Here is a 24,889-nt window from a genome sequence, read left to right on the forward strand (position 1 = left end):
GGACAACGTGTAAACTGTCAGTTTTTAGTCACTCAAATAAAGCCATTGCAATTATCTTACCTGCTTGTCTTTATTATACGTTGACATCCATGGTGGGACCCCATGACAATCGGCTCCTATCTCATACATGCTTTTCCAGTTTACACGTGCCCCGTGAGTGAAATGCGAGAGTAGCAAACCTGATCTTCTAGCAAACCTGATCTTCTAAAATGACTCCCTTTGTAGTATTTTCTCTAGAAAAAAAATAAAGGCATATTTTCGAATAAAAAATGGTAATTTAAAGAAGAGTATTTTAGTAATTCCACCTCTCCTTCTAGTCCCACCAAATCCTCAGCCCGAGTCTCTGTGCAGTATGTATACTCGGGTTTTCAATACAGACAAATGGGTCCAATTTTTAATCAATCCATCCTGTTGAAATGTTTCATCATGCCGTCCATGGGCTATACCCAAAAACTCTCCATTCAAATACATCAGGTACATCTGGACCATGTATTTATTTTTATTTTCAACCATCTATGCCCAAAAACTCTCCATTCAAATACATCAGGTACATCCGGACCATGTATTTATTTTTATTTTCAACCATCTATTTTATCCAACAAATTAAGATGTTAGGATTCCACCATCCATGATAAAGTACAGACGCCGAATGGATCCCACCATACAAAAGTCCAGGATTACTAAACCCTGGGCCGCACTTCTCATAAATGAATCCCACCATACATATCTATTTTCGACCATCTATTTTAAAATGAACAAATCACGGCATCAACATCCTCCTATCGTCAATAAAATATAAAAACAATTCATCTAAAACGAATCCCACCATACCAACGGTCTGGATTACTCGACCATGAGTTCCACGTGTCAGAAATAAAAACCGAGTACAATGTCAGGCTCGAGTATGCCAATTTCCCCTCCTTATAAAAGAACCCCACCCCTCTTAGAGAGAGAGAGAGAGAGAGAGAGAGAGAGAGATGCCGAGGTCCTGCAATGGCGTTTAACAACGGAAAGAAAGAACCTCAAACCTTCCAGAAGCCTCCAGAAGATCCCACCTCCCCCGATCGACCTACGATTGAGGAGGTGGTCCTTGTGGTGCCGGAAACTGACGATCCGTCGCTTCCCGTCATGACATTCTGGGCATGGTTCCTCGGAATTACGTCCTGCACTGTCCTCATGTTCCTCAACACCTTCTTCACGTAACGGACGCAGCCGCTGACGATTTCGGCGATCCTGATGCAGATCGCTGTCCTTCCGATCGGGAAGTTCATGGCGTCTTCCCTCCCCACCAGGCAATACAAGCTGATGGGATGGGGATTCCCCCTCAATCCTGGACCGTTCAATATGAAAGAGCACGTGATCATCACCATCTTCGCCAATTGCGGCGTATCCTACGGTGGTGGGGACGCCTACTCGATCGGTGCTATCACAGTCATGAAGGCCTATTACAAGCAGAGATTGGGTTTTTCCCTTGCTCTCTTGATTGTCTTGACTACACAGGTTCTCTCTCTCTCTCTCTCTTGTTAGCTTGTTAGTACACCCACTGTCAGTTCATCGATGCCAAGACCTCAGTGTTGAAACGAGGTATCTCTCTCTCTCTCTCTGAGATGGGTTTGAAGATTGAAGTAGAAGGGCATGAGTGGGGCCCATTTTTTATTAGGTAATCCTGTCCATTGGTTTGTTGGGTGACTTTGAGTCCTACTGTTTGGATGGAGTAAGAGTGACTGAGGTTTTTTCAGTTGAACTTCCGGAACCTTTTTGCATTTCTCTTCTTATCCGTCCATCTGTGTAAGGTGCTAATCGAACGGTTAAGATTGGATCCTGTTGAGGTTACTTTTTATTTTGTAGTATATCCATGGTGGGAAACAACAGAACACCGGTCTGGATTATTGATATGTCGGACCCAAATGTCGGAACTGAGAAAGCGTGTGTACGGTACAAATAGGTGGGCCACACAACATGCGCGCAGTACAAACATGAGGAGATGGGTTTTTTCGAGTGGGAAGAATTATGTGGGGCCCACTGTTTTTAGGTAATACAGGCCGTTGATCTGTTGGGTGACTTGAGTCCTATTGCTTGAACGGAGCGTGTCTCCATAAATCCATCAGTTGAACTTTCGGACCGTTGTTGTATTTCTCTTTTTATCCGTCCACCTGCAAGTCGCTAATCGAACGGTTAGTTTTCGTTCATATTGAGAAAATTTTTATTTTTATTACATCCATGGTGGGACACAACAGAACAACGGTCTGGATTACCGATCGGTGGGCCCAGCATTGCAGAACTGAGAACGTGATGTTGGTTTCTTTTAACCGTTCATTTTTTTTCTCACTCATGTGGGCTAACTGATGACTGGACCGGATTGGTTTTGGGTGCCGGCTGATGAAAGGATCGGATCTCATACATGTTGAGTGTGCTATGTTTGGGCATGCCCTTGAGTATGTTTATTTCCTACTCGCGCGAGTAACCGTAGAAATGTTCATATGGATAACGTCGACCGTCGTTTTTTCTTGTGGGGTTTTATTATTTTTATTCTCTTCTATGATTTGATTTTGAATTTAGATAGATTAGGAGATGTGAAGATTTATATTCTCATTTCTTGGGTTTTTTTGGGTGTGATATTTTGTTATTTCTAATTATTTTTTGGGTTTTTAATCTTTAAAAGCTTCATGATTTTCGATTTTTGTGGAGATTTCATTAATTCTTTATATAATATTTTTATCAATTATTATTATTATTATTATTATTATTATTATTATTATTATTTGTTTTTGAGGAGAAGTGGAAAAAGGATTAAATTTGGAAGATTAGAAGAACGAAGGAATGAGTTGCGTGGAGGATGAAAATATATTTATATAATTTTGTTTTTTCATTTATGGGTATTCGGGATATATGATTTATAGTGTATTCTATGTTTGAAAAATTGTATTTCTAGATGTGATTTTTGTTTTATAGGTGTGATTTTCTCGGCTTTTGTATTTGGGTGTGCGGATATATGTGACCAGCCATTTTTTTAAAAAAAATTATTTAATGTAACATTTTTATTTTGTTAGTTTTTCTTATTTAATAAATTCAGGTAGCTTAGTGTATAAAAATTGCATGCTTTTGCTGTTTTTCTTTTTTTATCTTTTTTTTTTCCCCTATTAGATACCAGTTGATAAAGCAGATTTAGTGTATATTTTTTGAAGATGAAGAAACTGGATATAATTTGCATTATCCCATCAGTTTTCTGTTTTATTATTATTATTATTATTATTATTATTATTATTATTATATTTTATTTTTAATCATGTGTTTTTTTGGAGTTTTCATAATTTCCCCTTTTGTCTTTTTGGTGGGATTTTTAGTTTTTATTTGTTTGCCGTAAAAGTTGCTAAACATCTCCTGCAAAAGCAGGCATTTGAGAGTGTGTTTTTCTTCTTGTTTTCTTGCAATACGTTCTTGTGGTTTTTATACAGGTCTGATATATTTTATTTTTTTAAAATTATTATTATTAAATTTCTGGCTTTCCTCTTGAAGATTTGAATGGTTCTGTTGCAGATTTTGGGGTATGGATGGGCTGGGATGCTTAGTAAATATTTGGTTGAGTCTGCTGAGATGTGGTGGCCATCCAACCTTGCTCAGGTCTCTCTGTTCAGGTCTGTATTTTTCTGCTTCTTTTTCTAGAAATCAGACGCATGGCAATATGGTCCATCATCCAGACCATGGGGTGGGTCCCACTGTGGATTGGGCACAGTGGTAACATCTCACTGCTCTGGCAATCATAATCGTAGGACTTGTCACTTACAGATGGATGGTAGAAAAAATATGAACAAATGTTAGCCTAGGTTGGGAAAAAGGTCTGCCACTCAAATTGATAGGACCATCCACTCTATGTCATTTGCCTGAAACTGGTCCATCCATGCTTAGCACAATTCGCAGAAAGTGGTCCATTGATGGGATCTGCTTGATGAATGGGTCTGGTGGACCATTGCTCCACCTGTCCAATTTTGAGTGGAGCACTGTGGGTAAGGAAATGGGTTCGCCTAGATTCGCCTGATTTAAATTCTGCGGTCAAAATTTTATTTATTTTTACTGGCTGTAATGTTAGTGCTGAAAAGGTTCTTTACCTGACAACTTTCATGGGTGGAAAAGAAGAGGGAATAAAATCAATCTGGGGGTGGTATTTGGTTATGTGGGTTTATTAATGATGGCGTTTGAATTTTGAGTTGAAAAGCTTTATTGATTTGCAGCCTTTGTGTTAAAAGTGAAAAGAAGGAAATCAGGAAAGTGAAAAGGAAATGTTGGGTTCTTGATTCCTTGGTTGTGGGTGCCGTACCGTTTACTAATTATGAGGAAAAAAAAAAAACCAATCATACTCAGATAAACTCCACATGTGGATGTCTGTCTTCGGGACAAAAGGCATAAACAAAGGCAGAAAAAAATGGAGATGGGAAACTCTCTAGTTTGTTTTTGGTTTTAATGGAGAATTTTGGTCAATAATTTAAATAGCGGTTGCCGAGTTCGACTCACTTGGTGACCAGAACTGTTGCAACTCACCTTGACTCATTCAGTTTCATCCCCAGATGGGTCTGGTGACTCGTTCTGTAACCATGATTTGGATACCGCTTCATATTTTCAAAGAATATGAATAAAGTGAAAATATTCTTGATCGATTGTTCTGTCACTCATAGAAAGGTAAAAAAAAAAAGAAGCTCGGGAATGCAAAAGGAACCGACAATGCCAAAGAATCTCACATGTGCCATTCACTTGTGCACAAGATCTGTTCAGTTCGTCAGGCAGGCCCGGATCGAGTGCTCCAGCCCAAAATCCAGCCAGTCCACTAATTGTGTAGGCTACATATGTGGCTTGAATGTGGATCATTGGATTTCTTTTTTCTAAGCATCACTTGTTTGGTACATGTGATCAACTGAAGGATGCACTTGTGTGATTTGAGGGCTAAGGGAAAATTAACACTGGACCCCTCCTGATGAACCTTCTAGATCTCCCACAAATTTGCCATGTTGGTATGTGTGGGGTGCTCGTCGTTGGCTTTTACAGATCGAAGCATGCAACTACCATTCCTCTTAATATACTTTTCAATTCACTCATCATAGATGCTGTGTTGCAGAGCACTCTATGAGAAGGATTCTCGATCCAAGGGTCTCACCCGGATGTAGTTCTTCCTTATCTTCCTGGTGGCAAGCTTCACTTACTATGCTTTACCCGGCTATATGTTCCCTATCCTGACATTCTTTTCATGGGTTTGTTGGGCATGGCCCCGCAGCATCATAGCCCAGCAGATTGGATCTGGGTACCATGGGCTTGGAGTGGGTGCATTCACTCTCGACTGGGCTGGGATATCAGCCTACCACGGCAGCCCGTTGGTGACACCTTGGTTCTCCATTGTCAACGTTGCAGTCGGATTCATCATGTTTATCTACATAATCATCCCTTTATGTTACTGGAAATACAATACTTTTGATTCACGGAAATTTCCAATATTTTCGAGTAACCTCTTTACTTCAAGTGGGGGTACTTATGATACTACCAAGATCTTGACCCCTCAGTACGACCTCAATATTGCTGCATATAATAGTTATGGGAAGCTCTACCTCAGTCCCCTTTTTGCACTCTCGATAGGATCGGGATTCGCAAGGATTACTGCAACCATCACTCATGTTGCTCTCTTCCATGGCAGGTAAGGCCCTTGAACTATTGTTGAACACTAGGGACATTTCAAACTAGATTAATGATGAATATACCATTGAAAGTAGATGATCAGTTGCTTCAACTTGCACAATTATACATAGATGTGAAATACATTGAAATTCATTAATCTCTCTGCTCTTATTGAGGTTTGGTAGAGTACATCTCAACATATTGCTATAGGATATGTAGTGACTTTAGCCATTCGATCTGGGGTAATCATAACGGGCCTCACCTTGGATGGGGATAGGCAAAAAATAAAGACTCTTAGATTGGAATATTTCAATCATCTGAATCTTTTCCTTTGAAGATGGACATCTTCTTGACCTTCGAATAATCAGAGGGTTGAAAATATTTGGATCTCAGATTTTTTCTTTTCTTTTCTTTTCTTTTTTGGCTGTGAGCCTATCTTACAAACAGTTCGGGGCATGGAAAAGGACCCTGAGTTCTGACATATCTTATTGAAATATGTTTGGATGTATGCTTGCAAAGCTCATGATTATTTTATTCCTCTGCCTTTATTAGTGGACTTAGAACTACAAGACAGATTAATGGGCATCATTTTCTAGTATTCAACTTGTTGGGAGATGAATTGCGTCTGGACAATTTAATTATTGGTATGGGTATTTGTATCTTCTTTTCGGGGAAATATATGATTCTCAATCTGAGAATATGCATAGTATCTTAACCGGTTTTAGGCTTGTACTAGTGGGGTCCAATGTTCAGTTACACTGACTGTTCATCTGATGGTCACCCTTGTGGATGGACATGTCCTAAAAATCTCCTTGACAGAATAATCCTAGCCTTTCTATTGCAAGCATGCAATTATAAACAGTTAAGCAATATAGTAGTTGTCCCCATTCAACTGCATAAAGACCAAAGCAAGGTTAAAAGACTCCGTGACTCCGATTGACTGGTTCGGTCCCTAGTCTAGTTGGGAATTGCCTGAGCAAGGGTGAGTTGGGGTATCAAGCTGGATCATGTACTAGTACTACCAGATTTGAGCCATCTTGAATGAGTCGTATCTGACTCGTTCACGTCTTAAAACCATGGACCAAAGCATCGGTCGCTGGGATCTTCAAATGGTTGAGATTATTTTGGCATGGTTCATCAACTTTAGGGCCTATCAGATTAACAGTCTGAGACTCTGAACCACTATGCATTATTCCCCAGCTGAGAATCATATAATTCCTCCTTTATGTACCATGGAGAATTGAGTGGTTATGCTGAATTAAATCAGTTTCATCTACTTCAGAAGTGCTTGACAATTATTATTCAACTAATTCAAATGGATATCTTTTGATGAGGTTATGTTGGCTTATTTGATTCCTGGTCTTGCTTTCTGCAGCGATATTTGGAGACCAAGCAAATCAGCAATGAACTCGACAAAAATGGATATCCATGCGAGATTGATGAAGAATTACAAAGAGGTTCCTCAATGGTGGTTCCTCATTCTGTTAGTAGGCAGTGTTGCGCTATCTCTGCTAATATCGTTCGTGTGGAAAAAAGATGTGCAGCTACCATGGTGGGGGATGCTTTTCGCATTCGGCCTGGCGTGGATTATTACTCTTCCCATTGGAGTCATTCAAGCAACTACAAATCAGGTATACCAATCTATGATAGCTACTGCATCTATGCATTGTTTTAGATTCAGATCACCAGAATCTCTCCATAGAACTGATGTGATTTGCCATGGTAGAAAGTAATGCGCCTGTGTTGGAACCTTAGCTTTTAATAGTCAGCTTTTTTGGCAACTCTCATGATATTTAAATTAAAAAATATTATTTTTGATGTTATATTTTAATTATTTATATGTAAAAGAATCCCAAAATGAGCAATCTCTACTATAAATAACGCGAACAGCATATGATGTTTTTGCTTTCACAACATTGGTCAGGAGAGGGTAAATTCGCACAAGGGACAACATAGATTCCACCTGCTTCCTTTCACTTCTTTTAATGCATATAATTCACATGGACTTGTCCGTGTGTAGCCTACACATGCATGAAGCGTCTAAAGTGCGAAAAAGGCTCCGTACGGCCTACCCTAATGACTTTGTACACGTCCACTCTGTACATCTGTTACATGGGCTCGCATTAGGACATTAGTTAAAAAATTAGGCAGATCAGGGACTTGCGTGGGTCACAGCAAGGAAAGCTGTAGGATGGGTCGCCACCGTTCCCTTCTATCTATGGCATGCATAACCCCCACATCTCTCTCTCTCTCTCTCTCTCTCTCTCTCTCTCCACGTGTCACAACCCGTGGAAATCCTAAAAATCAATTATTTATTCATAGCAGAGTATCCCAAAATAAAGTATAATAATAGTTAGAACTATTATGCGACATGTCCAGGATTGTCAGAATGTGGATATGGCAACATGTCGAAATGCCACGTTTTGAAAAATAAGGAAGGTGCATTCCTTATTAAATAGCTCAAAATCTATTTACATTTGCATGTATACCTGAGCTTGTAGAGCTTCTACACTCTTGAGTAAAACAACCTGGTTTTGAAGTGAATGCAACAATGTAGATGACATACATAGTATACAAAACCATCATGAAATGTTATTTGGTTTTGGAAACTCCCTGTCAGATCTGCTTATCAAAATTTGAGAAGATCCCGACCTTGGTTGCATGGTCCTTCTAACCAGGTGCCACTCCCGCCTCTTGCTTTGAATCTCATCCGCCTTCCTGTTAGATATGGGCATGTGAGGCCCACTCATGGGCAACCACTCACTACACTAAAATTGTTTATTAGGTACGGCTAGTGCTTTTGTTCCAAAATGATATTAAGCCATTTCTAATTGCACACGGTTCTACACCATTTCTGAATGCAGGGATTGTACCCTCTTTACACGTACATTATCAGGGCTCTTTTGCTTTCCCCTTTTCTTCTCTCTCTCTCTCTCTCTCTCTCTCTCTCTCTCTCTCTCCGAAGTTGGAAAAGTGAGCAATTTCTCAGTCTCTTTTCTACGATTCCAATTGAAGATCTTGACTTCCTTTGAAGAAATGAGATCTTTCTTCCATGATTTTGGAATGTCTCTCCTTGCTTGATGCATCTTCATGTCTTTCTTTTCCCTGATTTTCTGCCCTCTAATGATTCATTTAGGGTTTCTTTCATACTAGGCAACAAGGTTGTGAAGTTTTGATGCAGAGCGATGAGGTATAACTTGAGAATGGTCGTAGGATATGAGATTGTCGGAAAACAGGGGCTGATGACTTTGACGATGAAGCGACGAGTGGAGGCACTTGCAGTTGCGAGAACAGCAGGAGGCAGCGACAGAGATGGCGGTGTCGGGTTGGAAAGGGATGGGTATTTGATGGATGATGATGAGGGTTCTGAGGTTCGTGTGTGTTGCTGGTGCGGGTGGGTGTTTTGAAGGTTTTTCGGGTTCGGATGTGTTGCTGATGGCGGTGGTAGATGGTGGTACGTGAAGTGTTTTATGGATAGGTGAAGTGAGATTTGGGTTCTGGGTAGCGGGAGATGGTGGTCGAACACCGGATTTAGGTGAGTGGTGGATTTTGGGTAGTAGCAGATGGTGGTGACAGAGTTGGTCAATGATGGATTTTGGGGGTTTTGGATTGGAGGGGAAGAGGGTTTGGGGTTTTAGGGGTTTGGGATTTTTGGTGGATGGGTTCAAGTCCGTTTGTTGGATGGTGTATGGGAGCTGAGAAACTGTGAGTCTTTGGGTCTGAGACATAGGTGCATGCAGGCTGATCTGGGGAAGATATGTTATGTGGAAACATAGAAGATGATACACCAAACTGGGTTGTATAGCTCTGGTCCCATGAAAACCTCATAATAAAGAAGAGTACAAATGAGATGAACATGTGTTCCACTCAACCTAAGAGGGATCATAGTGTGTGTGTGTGTGTGTGTGTGTGTGTGTGTATGTGTATAATTTGAGCTTTCTTACATCAGTTGATGAATTTCCTGTGTTTATTATTGTCTCTGCCTCTTGATCAAAGATTCAAGGTTTGGTTCTACATTTCATCTTATTTTTACATAATTGCTTGAAATCTCTGGAAATCTTTGGTTTTCTTTTAGTTTTTGTAAATCAGATTTTGTTTCTATTGTTTTTTTTTTTTAGTTATTTTTTTAAAATTATAATTTGACCCCTTTTTTTGGAACTTTTGCCTTTGGTTGACGAACAGGCAAATGTGACACGTACAAATCACATCATGTGGACAATGGGTGATGATTTTCAGTACCAATATGCTGAATCTTGGTTCAAACAAATGGAGAAGTTTATCCATTATGTTCAAGGTAACGCACTAGGACAAAATTCAAACTGCCCTTCAATCCTGGGTGGAAACTTGGAAGTAGTTCTATTCAACTTTAGAATATTGTTGCTTTTCTTCTTCTTCTTTTTTTATTTTTATTTTTTTAACTATAAGTGCCAATATATGACCAAAGAATGTAGGTACTAAATAGTCATACAACAAATTAGCATTACATTTGTTCTTGTTCTAACTTGGAGTTAATACTGTCAATGTATACTTTCTTCTAAAATCATCCCTTCCAAATTGTGTAGATTTGTTGTTGTGCATAGGATCTGTAACGTCTCGGAAAAATCCGTACAATGGCCTGAGTACCACCCCAGGCAGAAATCCCTAAGGATCGTATCCTGTAGAAATTTAGGCGAATTTAGTTAAATACTAAACTAAGTAGGCGGTGGATTTAGCTTGAACCACTATCTATACAAATAGCAAGACCCAAAACTATCAAAAGCAATGACTCAACACTACTTAGTAACCTAGGAGAAATCTGAAAAGCCAGTTGCTCTTGGGAGCATATTGAAACTCTGAATCGGACCTGGACTGCACGTCGAAAGTCCGATGACCGTGAAACTATAGGATTATGTCAGTCCTACTGGGCTTGACAACCATCGCGGGAATTGAGCCCAAACAGTGTCCAGAAACACAACTTGAGCCCCAAGTGAAGTGTGTGAGAAACGTAAATATCCTTAGAAAAGGCATTGAAACTTAAGTGAATTGGGTCATTCGCTTGCGAGCAAAATTGAAGATTTCAAACCGTCAGTTTCTGACCGAACTTCACCCATGGATCAGGGAAATTTCCCTGCACATATCTGTATACTTGTGGCCCTGATCGAGCGACAATGACCGTTGATCTGACACGGGTCCGCTACGGTCGATCCGCTAATCCTATCGTACCAAAATCATAACCTGGCTTAGATCCATGGTCAGGGAACTTACCCTACGCCATAAGTGAGAAATGGACCTTCCTAAGGGCCCTGTTTGTCCGAAACAAGCACCCTTTGGCTGTAACCTAAGTAAACCATGGCCCTGGGGCCATTGACATCACTTCTGAGCCTATATAAAGCCCTTAAACCACCCTATACCTATCCCATACGAATTTTCTCTAAGCCTAGGAGAGAGAAGAGAGAAAGGAAGAGAAAAGAGTAGGGAGTGAGGGGAAATCCTTGGAGTTTGCTGCAGTGATTCTTTCCCGCTACTCCACGCACTGGATCGCCTTTACATCTAGCTAACCGATTCATTTCAACTACGATTTGGGTAAGAAATCCTAACCTTGATCTTGATTTAGAGATCCAAATAGCGTAAACGATGATATAGCTAACCTATTTCAATGTTTAGGTATCCGTTGTTCTGTATCCGGGAACGTAGGATTTGAACCGAGTTCGAAACGAGCAATCCGACGAAAGGTGCGGACTATAAGCATTTAGGTTATGGTTTTCAATGCTCTCAATGTCAGCAATGATTTATGTTTGACTTGATTGTTGCCCTATGATCTTAGTTACGGCGTTTTCGATAAACTACACATGTGTGTAAACTATGTTGAATATAAGATGCATTCCATGTGTTTGTCGAAATGTTTGAATGAACGTGAAATCTTGATTTGTGCTTGACATGATTTCTAATTTAAGATCTATGTATGTTGCATGCCTTATGACTGATGTTGTGTAATGAATTGCTATGGTACATGTTGTAACTAATTTAGTCTATGTATTTGCCAAGGTGTAGTCTAAGTGTTTGATAAAATGTCTGAATGAGAGTTTGTTGATGGATTGTATTTATTAAGGGTATTGAGATAGGATTCCCAACTATCTTATCTATATGTATAGTTCCATCATGTAATCATAATTTTGATTACGCAATTTATGGATGAAATGCAAATATTGGGTAACATGTTCAATGTGTTTGACAAAATGCTCAAATGAGAATTATATTTGAATTGTTTGTTAATTACTATTATGATTATCACATGTGTTCTGCCTACTGCACTTGAGTAGGATTGGGGCCATACCTTGGCCTAAGCAATCTGTAACAATTCCAGTTGAGTGGCGGAATTAGACTCGCTACATTTGATACTTTCGGTGAATCCGGGTCGTACGACGATTGTCGACAGTGGTTAGGCCACGTGGAGTGCTTATGTGCTCCATGTCGATTAATTCAGCGTGCGCTCGTACCATTCACACTTATCCAACAAAACCGATTGGCCTTTTGTGTGTTTACCATGTATGGACATCACTGCTTAAATCTAAGGTACCACTTACCAATGTAAGACCCGTTTCAACTATGGTACTACGATCCGCTAAGACTCGTGAGCCGGGCACGGTGGTATGGGACACCGTGGTCGAGCTGTCGGCCTATGTTGGGGTGACGAGCTTCTCCGTAGTGACCAGTAAGCAACCCAAACTCGTGAGCCGAATACGGTGGTATGGGACACTGTATTCGAGCTGTCGGCCTGTGCTGAGGTGACGAGCCTCCCCGTAGTGACCTCGAGTATAAACTCTTGAACTTGCTCATCCACTGTTCTTTCTTAAGGGGTGATGCCCTACAACTTGCCTATCGTATGTAGTTAACTAAGATTAACGACCCTAGATGGAAATCCTTTGTTTGGGTAAATGATTTAAAGGGAGGTATCTTAGCTTTCCAAATCTGCTGTATGAATAAGCCTAATTAAGAACCTGGCTAACACGACCATGCATCGCATTGCATGTGCCTTTGTAGATGAAGGGCATGATGGAGTTTGTCATGCGCGAATGACTGATGTTGTCGCTTGTGAGGGAGCGTTGTGCGAGTGCATGCATCATTACTGCCCTCCATTCTTGCATTAACCAGAGTATTTAGGAAGTGATTGTTGTATTGCTTTATCATTCCTGCTTGATTGAATTGATAACATGTTAACTTATGCCTTATAGTACCACTGAGTTGATCACTCACTCCCACTCTGGGACGGTGTTTTAAAACACCAACCAGACTCAGTTATAGATGCAGGTGATGAGGATGTATATGCAGTGGAGTTAGACTTCGTAGATGAGGAGGAAGAGTTCTCCTGTGTTTAGCTCTCTGGCAAGTCTATGTAGACCTCGTGCTGCTTCGATGGGATTACAGGGATACATGGACTAGTTGGACATTTATATCTTGATATTTTATATATTTTGAAACAACACATATATATTCAGCCTGGTACATATGCATACTCCGGTTTGTGAAACACTTTCATGTGTAAATACACGTACTTAAGTCTTCCGCTTGCTTAATTTAATTTCACCTGGAGTATGATATGCTGATTTAGTATAATCTCTCTCATGTTTAATGCACTAATATGGACAACATTTAAACATCATTATCTATGTTGCATAAGTGATGCGTTGGGTCTCGGGAGTTGAGCTTTGCTCGACCCTCAAAATCCGGTGCGTTACAGGATCACATCCTTTGACTCATGTCCAATAGGTCATTGGCAATGATTCATAGTTCTAAGAGGAAGATCGTAGTACACTGTTTATTGGTGTGTCCATGCTCGTATCAGGCAAGGGAATTCATGAGAACTAGTTTAACTGAGAGAATGGTCCTTGATGGAGTGCAATGGCAGAACAGGATTCATGTAGCTGATTCCAGTTGGTCTTCAGATGATGTTGATCTTCTTGGTGAGAACTGCACAGTGAATTTTTTAGGAGTGGTTATTGTATTCATTATTGAAAATGGCATTAAATCCCACCAGCATTTATTTCTTTTACATTGAATGGCAAATCATTTTTAACAGTTGAAGTTCTGTGATATTTGCTGGAGCTATGCAGAATGGAAAATCATCGTCTACCACTGATTTTTATATAACTATTAACTTGTAGGCAGTTATCTGTTTGGATGGTGATGGTTGCAAGTTAAGAAGTGGACTGGTGAAAATTGAGGAAGGTTTAACTCTTGACACGTTAATTGCTTGTGATTCATGTGATCTTTGGTAAGTACATTTCTTTGACAAAGCTTCCTAGAAACCAAACTAATGATAATTGCCAACTCTTAAACTCACTGACACACGTGCCCTTAACAGCAAGATGACTCTCATGCACTATCTCTGCAAGGTAACACCTTTCATCCAAAGTGATGCTTTTTCTTCCACTAGGCTATTAGGCAGCAGTCTTTGAAATATAATGCCAACAATTAGTCTTTTCTTTCAGTTTCAGCTGGCATGTACATGTAAATTTTCACATACATGTCTACTTATTTGGGTTGTCTATGAAATATAATGCCAACAATTAGTATTTTATTTCAGTTTCAGCTGGTATATGCTTATTAGATGTTGTGAACAAAAGCAGAGTTTGTCATCATTGTTCTTCTATACTATGATTAGTTTTTTTTTTTTTTAGGGTGCAGCTACATGCAGAAAGAAAGAGAGTCGGGTTTCAATAGTGTGCAACAATGCCACTTTTTCCTATGTTGTGGCCCACTCGAGCTTTAGATCTGCCTTATTTTTTGGGCTGACACTGTAACATAAACCGGATATGATGCAGTCATCATAGTGGGGCTCACAGTGTCTTTGTTGCACGGCCCCCTCATACCTTGCTCGTGTGGGCTACACAGAGGAAGAGAAGTGGGAAAGGGCTACTCTCATCAATGAATTGAAAGGACAAGCTACCCTTCAGTAGAAGAGTCAGCCAAAAAAAAAAACTACTTTTTAATGCTACTCGCAACGACTAATTGCAGGGGTAAAATTGGCCAAATGCTACTCCCATTATATATGGTAGAGATGTAAGTCACTGATACCAGCAAAAATGTCCACCGAAGTGGAATTGAGTCTGTTCAGGCATGCTTTGATTCCTAATGCTGTCAAAGCAGAGTGTGGCAGAACTGGGAAAGGTAAAAACAGAGATCATGGGGTAGAACAAATACAAACTCATCCATCTTTCAGGCATTGAATAGCAGTTAGAAAGTCGCACAATACCTTAAAATTAATGTTGAAGGTTCCTTTCATGGGGTATAATATCCACCCTTTGACCATTGTTTCTAATATGGTTTTCTATGCTCCTGAATATGAAAATGGACAAATCTGTTCTTGTCATTATTTGATTTTGATGTCCTTGAGAGGATTGCAATGTCCATTTGAATTCCTGGTGCATGTACACATTTCTTTGGTGTATAATCGCTTCCCTTTTGACCATTGTCTGTAATGTGTTTTTGGGTATCAAGGTGGACTACTACATGCTGTCCACACTGGACTGCATGGATAGGTAGGTCACACCTTCAACAAAATGAACAGACAGCACGATTATACAACATATTCATCAAAATGGGTCTCATAATGTGTTTTATCTTGTTCTTTCTATGAATTTGGCTTCTTTTTTCTAAACATGTACCTATTGTATGCATTTTCAGATCCGAATTTGGAGCTATTTTGGCCTACTTCTACATATGCGGTCGTACAAATCTCTTTGGAGAGTAAAAAAAGGTGCACTTGTTATCCTCTGCCAAATACAAATGCTAGCCCATTGTTAATTGATAGTAGTCTCTAAACCTCTTTTATTTTATTTTATTTTTTTATTTTGGTGTGTGATATTTGCACATGTATACTTTGGCTTTCAGTTCTGACAAGTTGGGCCTGTGGTCTGGTGGGTCAGACCATTAGTCTATTGCATGTGATCATGTAAGTTTTGTGGTGTTTAAAGAGCAAAACAATTGGTCAAGATAAGCATAAGGTATGCCACACCATGAAAAATAGTGCATTGGTAGACATCTATTGAACTGCTATCCTTGTTTTTTGGGTGAATGGTAATTAAAAAAAAAAAAAAAAAACCTTAAAAACTGAAGTGGCATAGTGACTTCAACGTTGATACAAATTAAAAGGTGTGCCCCATACCAAGCTCTACAATGATTTCTGCACAAATGAGAGGTTCTAATGAAATTTCAGTTTGAAAATTTACATTATCTTATCCTTCTCTTGTCTATTTGTATCAAAGCTTCAAGGTGACTGTAGTAGATTTAGTATTTGTTGTGCCAAAAAAAAAAGGCATACTGCAGCCTTTCTTATGCAACCTTTTGGAGGATTTGGAATTGCAATATTCATATTCAGAGGTTACTTGTCTAGTTGCTTCCATGTGGGAGTTATGGTGATGTTATTGTTGCATGGTACAAGTTTCAGCTAATTCTAGACATTCATGGAAGAAGTATGAGCCGATATACATCCAGGATGAACCTTTGAGTGTGATTCAACCAGTTCCTTACCAGACCGCGAATGGGACACTACGCATTCTATTGCAATAGTTATGGTGATGTTATTGTTGTAAGGTTTTACTGTTCACAAATTTCATGCAAAATAAGCTTGCACTCTTCATGAAGCTCCTAATTTTTTTTTTCTTTTTTCTATTCTTTCTTTTTTTTTTTTTTGCTTGCATCCAGCTCTTTCATGTTTGCAAATGCAGAAGTTTGTTTTGAAGAGCTCGTGTCTACTTACCCTGGACCTTTAGTGTTTGTTTCCATCTTGGTGAGTAAATGAAAATTATCAGCTTTAGATCTCTTTCACCTGTGAAAAGAACAACATTGGCTTGTTAGATCTCTTAAATTAGTTTGATGACCTATGGTCTCACTGGTAGTTATGGCCCTTAATAGAGTGGAATGGTGGAATAGGATTCATGTACCCAGCCTCAATTAATTGCGACAGACTGGATAAAATATATGAATGCGATCCCCATCAAATGGATATATAGCTATCTCTTCGAAGGCATGGTCCTGTTTTGGCTTAATGTAGACAATTGCTGTATTTCTTTTCTGTTTATTTGCTGGAGACAGAGAATGGTTAGAATCTTTAGATTCTGTGAAATTTTTATGCAAACATCAAATGGATATAGAGCTATGCCTTCACAGGCTCGGTTGGATAGGAAATGTATCTTTGATCTTTGAAGCTCACACCAATTTTCATTAGTGTAAATGTATCAAACAGAGAGACTTGTTTTGTGCCAGTGATGAATGTCTCTGTACAAGACCCATGTCAGCAGGTGAATTGTAGCATCTAAGAAGGCTTCACTCTTCCTTTTTATTTTATTTTTTTGTAAATGCATGGTTTGCTTCTATATTTAGAGTGTTATTTTATAGTTAACCTCAACTGTTTGTACTGGGTAAGTATTGTTGGAGAAAATATTGAGAATCCTCTTTTAGGCACATCCATCAAGTAGGAAGCTGCTTCTTTGGATTGTATGATATAACCCAATATGCCAAAGTAAGAATTTCAGAAGTACTATGACCGAAGACTCCCTATGCTTGTTCATCCTGCCATCTGTACCAACCATGATAGTTTAATCTAGAAATGAAGGTTTTGAGGCTTTTCTCCTATGCTTGTGCATCCTGTAATTTATCAACCATGATTTTGTTTAGTATTAAATGCGAGTTTTGAGGCTTGTTTCCCTATGGAGTGCATCCTGTCATTTTACCTACTATGATTGTTCAATGTAGAAATGCAGGTTTTGAGGCTTGTTTTCCTATGCTTTTGCAACCTTTCAATATAAAAAATCTGTAGAACAATAGGTTTTGAGGCTTGTTTATGTGATCTATTGGGCTTAGCCAAAGGTCTTTACAATTGGCCTTGGTGGGCCACACTGTTTAGATCCACCGGTCTAAAAATCAGCTCACTTCTGACAAATGGACAGCTGAAAAAAGAAGTTTTCACTATCCACTTGTTTTGTACATTATGGCCCATGTGGATGAGGTTATTGATGAACTCTTGACTAAAGACTATTCCTGCGATGTTGCTCTGCCACGTGTCCAGAAAAGGTGACATCTATTACACTTGATTAGTATGATTCTATCATCATATCTTTGACTTTGTCCCATTGGAGACATTTCTTAGTATTATTTCACTCTCTTTGTAAGTAATGAAGGTGGTAAGGAACTTACCACCATTTACTTCCTAATCAATTTATTAGTGTCAACAGGCTGAATTTGAGATTTGATTTGGTTGATAGTATATAGGGAGTTAGGAAGCATGAGATCCACTAATAATGTTATTTTTCTTCAATTTCAATTTCTTTTATGTAAAACAGGCACAACAGCACAGGTACTATTCAATTTCAATTTCAAAGGCATCCATTGATCCCAACCCTCGGAAGCGAAAAAAAGCCACAATGGTAAAGTCTAATCAACGGTTGATAATGCTTGAATTCCAAAGATAAACAAGGTACTATGCAATGCTCAGGTGTAGATATTATAAGTCAATTATTACTAATAGTAGATATTATAAGTCAATTATCTTCTCTCTCACTATCTAGGATTTTGCTTTTTTCTATTAAGGAAAGAAATCAATTGGCATTTTTTGATCGAAGCTGATTGTTCTGACATTTTTATTTAGCAACTTTTACCAAGTATGGCTAAGAACTGTTATTAGCTTCAGTTCAAATTACAATTGGTAATGATGAACTGCATTATAACTCTTATTCTTTGATTTCCCATGCTAGATTCTGTCAACAAAAAGGTGCAGTTTAATCCACAGCCACACTTAAGGAAAAAACACACAGCAAAACTACACCCTCATCCTTCAGATATCTTATTCAATTGTTGGAGGCAGATTCTTTCCATTTCAACTATGTTTATTTCCAATTTAGTTTATTCTTTGATGCACTTAATGATTTGTTATTGATGGCCTTGATACATGAAATCTAGAAACTCGTATCAAAAACCAAAAACCAAGCACACGTTTTCGTTGTTGGTGTTTATTGCAAATGATGTTATTATGTCATACTTTGTTTCTTTCTATACGTCTTGCAGGGTGAGTTTCAGACTGAAAACTGATATAAATCTCTTTGAGATTGCAAAGTCTTAAGGAAGCTTCAAAATCTCCAAAAAAGGATTGATTGGGTTGGGATGAATGCTTGGGCCCCACTTTGTAATTCTTATTTAATGGATTTTTTGGGAATTTCTTTAAATTTGTAATTTTGGTTTTGGTGTTGGAATGGTCATTGCTGCTTTCTTTTCTTTATCTATATTTTGTAAATAGAGTAATTTTACCGTTGAGGTTTAGATGTATGTGCTTCAGCAAAAGGATGCAATAGATGTTATCATTGGATCTCCATCAATGAAGTTTCTTTAGGATTTTAAAAATTAAAAAAAAAAAAAAAAAAAAAAAAAAAAACAGGGTTTAAAATTGTTCCCAAGATTGCTCGAAAGATCCAACCGTTGGAAACGGAACGGTTTAAAACCGTTCCTAAAGTACCGTCGCTAAAATTTGAAACGGTACCCAAAACGGTTCTAAACCGTTCCTGTTTTTCTGCGACGCCTCATTTAGGAATGGTTTAAAACCGTTCCTAAATGACGATTTTGGTATAATGACTAGTGGGTGAGTCCTCCCACATAGTTATCTCTAGAAACATTTCCAGTTGGATATCCCTTCTGCAAGTCCCCTTGAATTCAAATTTAAACGGGAGAAGATTGTGATAAGACAATCCCTCCGTAAATAAATTCCCCAGAGAATTGAGAGTAATGAGAGTATCCATGGTCCATCATGTTGTCTATAGATGACCTAAACAGTTGATTGTGTCTGGTGGCCATTCTAACCATAGGATTAGAGGGGTGATGTTCCTTCCTGCTCCCATAGTAGTTAGGCGGATCGCTGGTTGTGGGTGTCCACCTTTGGTTGCGTGTAGGTCCCTAAGTTTGTGTAGATACCGTCAAATCATATGGACCCATGTGTTCGAGCCTTTCAATTCCTGCTACCTCACTGTTTAAACTTGCTAAATTGGGAAACAGACAAATCCCTGCTCCCGCACCCAAATCTGTTATCGCTACGTTTCAAACTTGAAATCCGCATCTGGAGCACTTTTGCTCAAGAATCTCTAGAAAGTGGAACCCAATTCCATGAATGATTTTAATTTAAAAGGGAATCTGATTTGTAGAGCATTTATGAAATTTAAAATTCCTGAAGTTCAATTCCATTGGATTGAGTTCCGCGCCATTCATCAGGTGCCCCTCTTCCCTTGTGTAGAAAAAAAATCTGCTCCAGTTATCAGGTGGGCCACCACATGCGTTAGAGAAAAAAAAATAATGGCCCATGTCTGACATTCACATCTGGCCCATCTGATTGCCTGACTAGCCTGATTTCTGGCCACTACAACACAGATGGAAGTCTGCAAGATAAAACAGCCTGAATCTGGTGAATATGCCACATCCGCATGTCTGGGTATAGCAATCACATTGTCATTGAAGATCTATACAGGAGATAGATTCTAGGATGGAGCACCATGGATACTGAGCCTTCTGAGCATAGGGGCAAATCTCATTCTGGAGAATTTCTCAATACGGGGAATTTCTCGGGAGATTTTCAAATTTTGACATTTTCTTGGGATATTATCAGAAAAATTCTCAAGAAAAATAAAGAAAAAAATCATTACTATAAATTAATAAATAGTTTTAAAGTTTTAAGTATAGATTTATTAGTGAAGTCGTTAAAATTTTGAATAATTTTCACGTAAATGTTAGGATGATAAAATTTTGAAAAATGCAGATATCTTGGAAGTCTTGTGATGTTGCCATGATAAGATCGTTTCATTAAAAAAAAAATATATGTTGCAATAATATTACTGGATTTTGAAAATCTCGGAAATATTTGTCCCACTGTTTCTGACCCATTTTCTAGCATTCCACATGCAGTTTCTAGAATCTAGACCGTCCATCAATGCTAAGTAGGTTTTTGCAATTCGACAAATATGTATTCAAGGCCATGATTTCAATGCCCTCTCAGGGAGCTCTGCTACTATGTTTAATGCCTTCCTATAGATGTAGGGAACTGTGCTTTCTTGCTGGTACTTTCAGCTGAGTTATTTGATGCTCTGACAGAGTTAGATGATGCACACATTTATACAGCAGTACACAGGTTGCATACATGCACCTCAACCCAAACCATCAACATCGGGAGCCCTGATGGAGATTTGGCATGATCCAAAAGTCGATTCAGTTGGATGATCATCATGACTTCTGATTAACAGACGTTTCTTTTATTTTTGTCGAATTCGGGCCATATGCCAATTTTCATTTTTGCCGGCTAACAATCGGACAGGATCATTTTTTCAGTTCGATTTTCGGCTTATGATTCATCCACCAGACGGTTAGTATCAGTTTTTCAGTTTGATTTTTGGGTTATGATTCATCTACGGTGAGGCCAATGATTTGGGCTGTTTTGATTGGGGTGCATGCAGGTTAAGCTTACAGTTGCTGTATGCATGCATATGAGTTGTCAATACCCTGTCAAATTATATCAAGTTACTCTGTTTTTAGTTCAATGCACAGCATCAATGCTTGTGTTTCTGGTACTAAAAAGGTCGCTTACAGAGAGGGATGAAAGTGGGTCGTACAAGTCTGGTCAGAGTCCACTTTTGGCTGGATTGGGCTGAGGCTCAAGACCTATGGGGCTGGGCCCAGCTATAATTTTGAGGCAACTTATTTGACTGGGCTTGTAATGGCCCAACATGACATCCCAGCCGAGCCTAACCTGTTTTACACTATTAGGGTTGGTACCGTGGTTTTAAACTTGACCAGTCCTAAGTGTCTCTTCCGAGTCAACTTAGACTCAGTCTGACCTGATCTAGTTCGACACTTGACTCAGGCAAGTCGGACCAATACACCCCCAAAGAGGGAGAGTTCCGACTAGAGCTGTACACAAGTCGAACCAAGTCGAGTTTTGGCCCAGTTCAGCTCGGCTAGCAGGCTACCATGGCTCAAACTCGGCTCAGCTCAGTCTTCAAGCCTGACCGGGCAGCTCGGGCTAGCTCAAGCCGAGTTCGAGTCAAGCTTTAGCTTACTTTCAAGCCGAGTTTGAGTTCGAGCCTACGAGCTGAGTTCAAGTTTAAGTTTTATAGTTTTTAATATATAATATATATAATATATAATATAATATAAATAATATATAATATATAATTTATTTAAATATATAAATATATACAAAATATTTATACTAAGTGACCTCGATCTGAGTTGAATCTATTCCAACCGAATCGAGTTGAGCTCGGTCTAGCTTTGGCTCGGCTCGAAATTTTTTCGAGCTAAAAATATCAGCTTGACTCAGCTTGAATCCAGTTTCAAGCCGAGTTCAGTCGAGCTTTTCTGAGTCGAGTAGAGCCAGTTAACCGAGCTAACTCGGTTCTTGTACAGCTCTAGTCCTGACTCAACTCGAGACTAGATGTGTTGGTCCGAGTTGCCTGGTTGTTTAACCATGACCAGGCCCGGGCCTAGTTGCTGGGAAGCAGGCTGGCCTAGACCCAAGCATATGTATCTAGCTTATGGCTGAGCATGGACAAGGCTCCTCAGGCCCCCTATCTACAACCCTACTCTCTGATAAATTGAAAATCTAGATCTTAGATTAAATTTCATGAGCATCCATTCTGGGCCACAGATTTGTGGTCTGATTAAAGACTTGATAAGCTTTCATTCATGGCTGCATAATTGTAGTCACAAAACATTAACAATAAAGTTATGGGTTCAAGTACCCATTGTGGTGCGTGTGTTGAAAAAAATAAATAATTAAAAGGACTCTTGACCTGATTTGAAAAGAACCACTCTAGCATGACCTACATGGGTGCATATGATTGCACGCGATATGATTGGCAGTAGCAGAGAGCCATGTGGAGGAAATGTGCATGAGATCCTCATTCATCAGCTTGAGAGCCCAAAAATAAGGTTGACCCAAAACTCAGGTGGTGTCACACCCCAAACTCGGAAACCGAGCTCACAAAATTTTCGATCACCGAATCCGGTGCTGACAGTCTCGTAGGGCTCCATTCTCAGCTCCCAGCGTTCATACACCAGGTTCCAATCCTGGGATCCTACAAGGAGGATTTTCTAACGTACATTTATCTCATAAGAAGCATAACCACAAGTTTACCTAAATCATAAAGGCAACATCATTATCACATATCCACTAATATAACATTTGAATACAATGCTGAAAGGGAAATACATATATCGTAATCAAAACTCCAGAAGTCTGCTGCACGCTCCAAGCTCGACGCTGCTGTAACCTAATGCCACCTGCACGCATTTATCGTGCATAAGCTTATAGAAAACTTAGTGGATGGTGAAAGTGCGTGCACAAGGTAAGTGCCAAGTAAGCATTATAAGAGTAATCGGAGTAAACGAAAATATACTGGTAAGTCTATAAATACCATCAGCCTTATTCAGGCTATGTGATGCAAAAACACAGTAAACAAAGTGCTATGTGTTGAGGATGCAATGCAATATGCGATGCGAATGAAATGATCAAGCTAGAGTGTGATGTCGGGATGATAGTACGTAGTATCGAAGGCTATAGGGTCCACCACAAGGGACTTCTATCCAAACCAGTCTCATACCTAAATTTGGATAGACAGACTCAATGTAGTGAACTCCTGATCTCAGGTTAGTCGCATGCCCCAACCAAAATCTTGGCCATTGCGAAGGTACACGTACGCACCACCAGCCCGAGTGGATAGTGAATGAATGTATATACAACTCCTACTCAATAAGTCCACATATCAGTACCGTACATCTCTGGGATTATCACCGGGGTATAGTACACTCCAAGCTGGCTACCGCCCTAGCAGGCCACGTAACCCAACGAGTGAAAAAGACCTCACTATCTGCCTGCCAGCAGTATACCAATACCTACCCGGCTCGTCGATAGCAGACCCATTTGGGAGCTAGTCAAATTCAACCTAGCTTATAGCCCCCTCACTCGGGCAGATAAGGCCACACCCTCTCCTAACTGACCATGACACAGTGGGAGACTCGGCCTCCTGGTATTCGGCACTCGGACGCTCATATATTCACTTTATCATGCCCCAAACTCAGATAAATGGGTTCACAAAATTTTCAATCGCTGAATCTGGTGCCGACAGCCTCCGTAGTGCCCCATTCTTGGCTCCCGGCGCTCATATGCCAGATTCTGATCCTGGGATCCTACAAGGAGGATTTTCAATATGATTTTTTTGTAATGGAGCATAACCACAAGCATAACCAAATCACAAAACAACATCACCACATATCCACTATATCAAATACTTTAAGTACAATGCGGGAAGGAAAATACAAGGTGATCAAAAAGCTTCAAAATGATCAGATGCGCACTCCTGCCTCAGCGCTGCTGCTATCCAATGCCACCTGCACACAACAGTCGTACATAAGCTTACAAAAGCTTAGAGGGTGGTGTAAGCGTGTGCGCAAGGCAAGTGCCAAGTTTACAAATTAGAGAAATGCGAAAGTATACAGTAAGTCCATGAATACAATCAGCCGTAACAAGGCTATGTGATGCAAGGCATGAATGCGATCGGCCATACCAAGGCCATGCGATGTGAGACATGAATGCTATCAGTCATACCGATGCAATGCGAGGCCTACGTAGCCGAATGTCATATGCGAGATGAATACAAGCATGCCAGTCCTCATCAAGTACACATATCAGTACAGTTTCTCTCTAAGATATCACCGGGGTTTAATACACTCCACACTGACTCCCGCCTCCCTAGCTGCATAGCCCAGCGAGTAGAAGAGACCATACTATCTGCTTGACCAGTAATCTGTCAATACCTACCCGGCTCATCGATAGCGGACTCATTTGCGAGCTAGTTAAACTCATCCTAGCTTACAACCCTCTCACTCAGGCGGATAAGGCCACACCCCCTTCCAACCGACCACAACACAGTGAGAGATGGGGCCTACTGGTATTCAGCACTCGGGCGCTCGTGTAGCCACTCGGTTTATATGTTGGAGCATCTCCTAGTACCAAAAAGGTTCTGGGACTTTCACCCAAGGACATCCTAAGTGCCCACAGTGCTAGAACTAAGTATTTTCGGTATCTGATACGGCCATCCACGATGTGTCTGTGGGGCCACGACCTTGATGTCACTGGGGCGTACGATGATCATAACACACAAATGCGAGATGCATGAATCACACCGTCAAATCATGCAGCAATCCAGCGTGTACCGCACGA

The 24,889-nt window shown here is 39.8% G+C and overlaps 1 protein-coding gene and 1 pseudogene across 6 annotated transcripts; both read left to right on the forward strand.

Annotated features, from left to right (window-relative positions):
* Positions 1-1,219: 1,219 nt before the first annotated feature.
* LOC131253378 (oligopeptide transporter 3-like) overlaps positions 1,220-24,889 on the forward strand; it is a 34,271-nt pseudogene continuing 10,601 nt past the window's right edge.
* LOC131253379 (uncharacterized) lies at positions 13,381-15,450 on the forward strand. 6 transcript variants are annotated; one of them, XM_058254342.1, is made up of 5 exons: positions 13,381-13,598; positions 13,804-13,909; positions 14,000-14,030; positions 15,136-15,176; positions 15,322-15,450. In XM_058254342.1, the coding sequence occupies exons 1-5, from the start codon at positions 13,394-13,396 to the stop codon at positions 15,386-15,388; spliced, it is 450 nt and encodes a 149-aa protein (XP_058110325.1). In that variant the 5' UTR covers positions 13,381-13,393; the 3' UTR covers positions 15,389-15,450. The 6 variants fall into 6 exon arrangements, 2 of the variants coding, with proteins under 2 accessions (XP_058110325.1, XP_058110324.1); XM_058254341.1 differs by lacking the exon at positions 15,136-15,176 and having other exon boundaries at positions 13,392-13,598; XR_009175128.1 differs by having other exon boundaries at positions 13,396-13,598; positions 13,800-14,030.

The sequence above is a fragment of the Magnolia sinica genome, chromosome 8 (assembly GCF_029962835.1).
Source record: "Magnolia sinica isolate HGM2019 chromosome 8, MsV1, whole genome shotgun sequence".
Taxonomy (NCBI): Eukaryota; Viridiplantae; Streptophyta; class Magnoliopsida; order Magnoliales; family Magnoliaceae; genus Magnolia; species Magnolia sinica.

Excerpts from the sequence above, each read along its gene's own strand:
- LOC131253379 (XM_058254341.1), top strand. The coding sequence starts at position 13,394 with ATGTCCAATAGGTCATTGGCAATGATTCATAGTTCTAAGAGGAAGATC. Across the intron at positions 13,910-13,999 it reads TGTGATTCATGTGATCTTTG|CAAGATGACTCTCATGCACT; the intron begins GTAAGTACATTT and ends TGCCCTTAACAG. Across the intron at positions 14,031-15,321 it reads TCATGCACTATCTCTGCAAG|ATCCGAATTTGGAGCTATTT; the intron begins GTAACACCTTTC and ends ATGCATTTTCAG.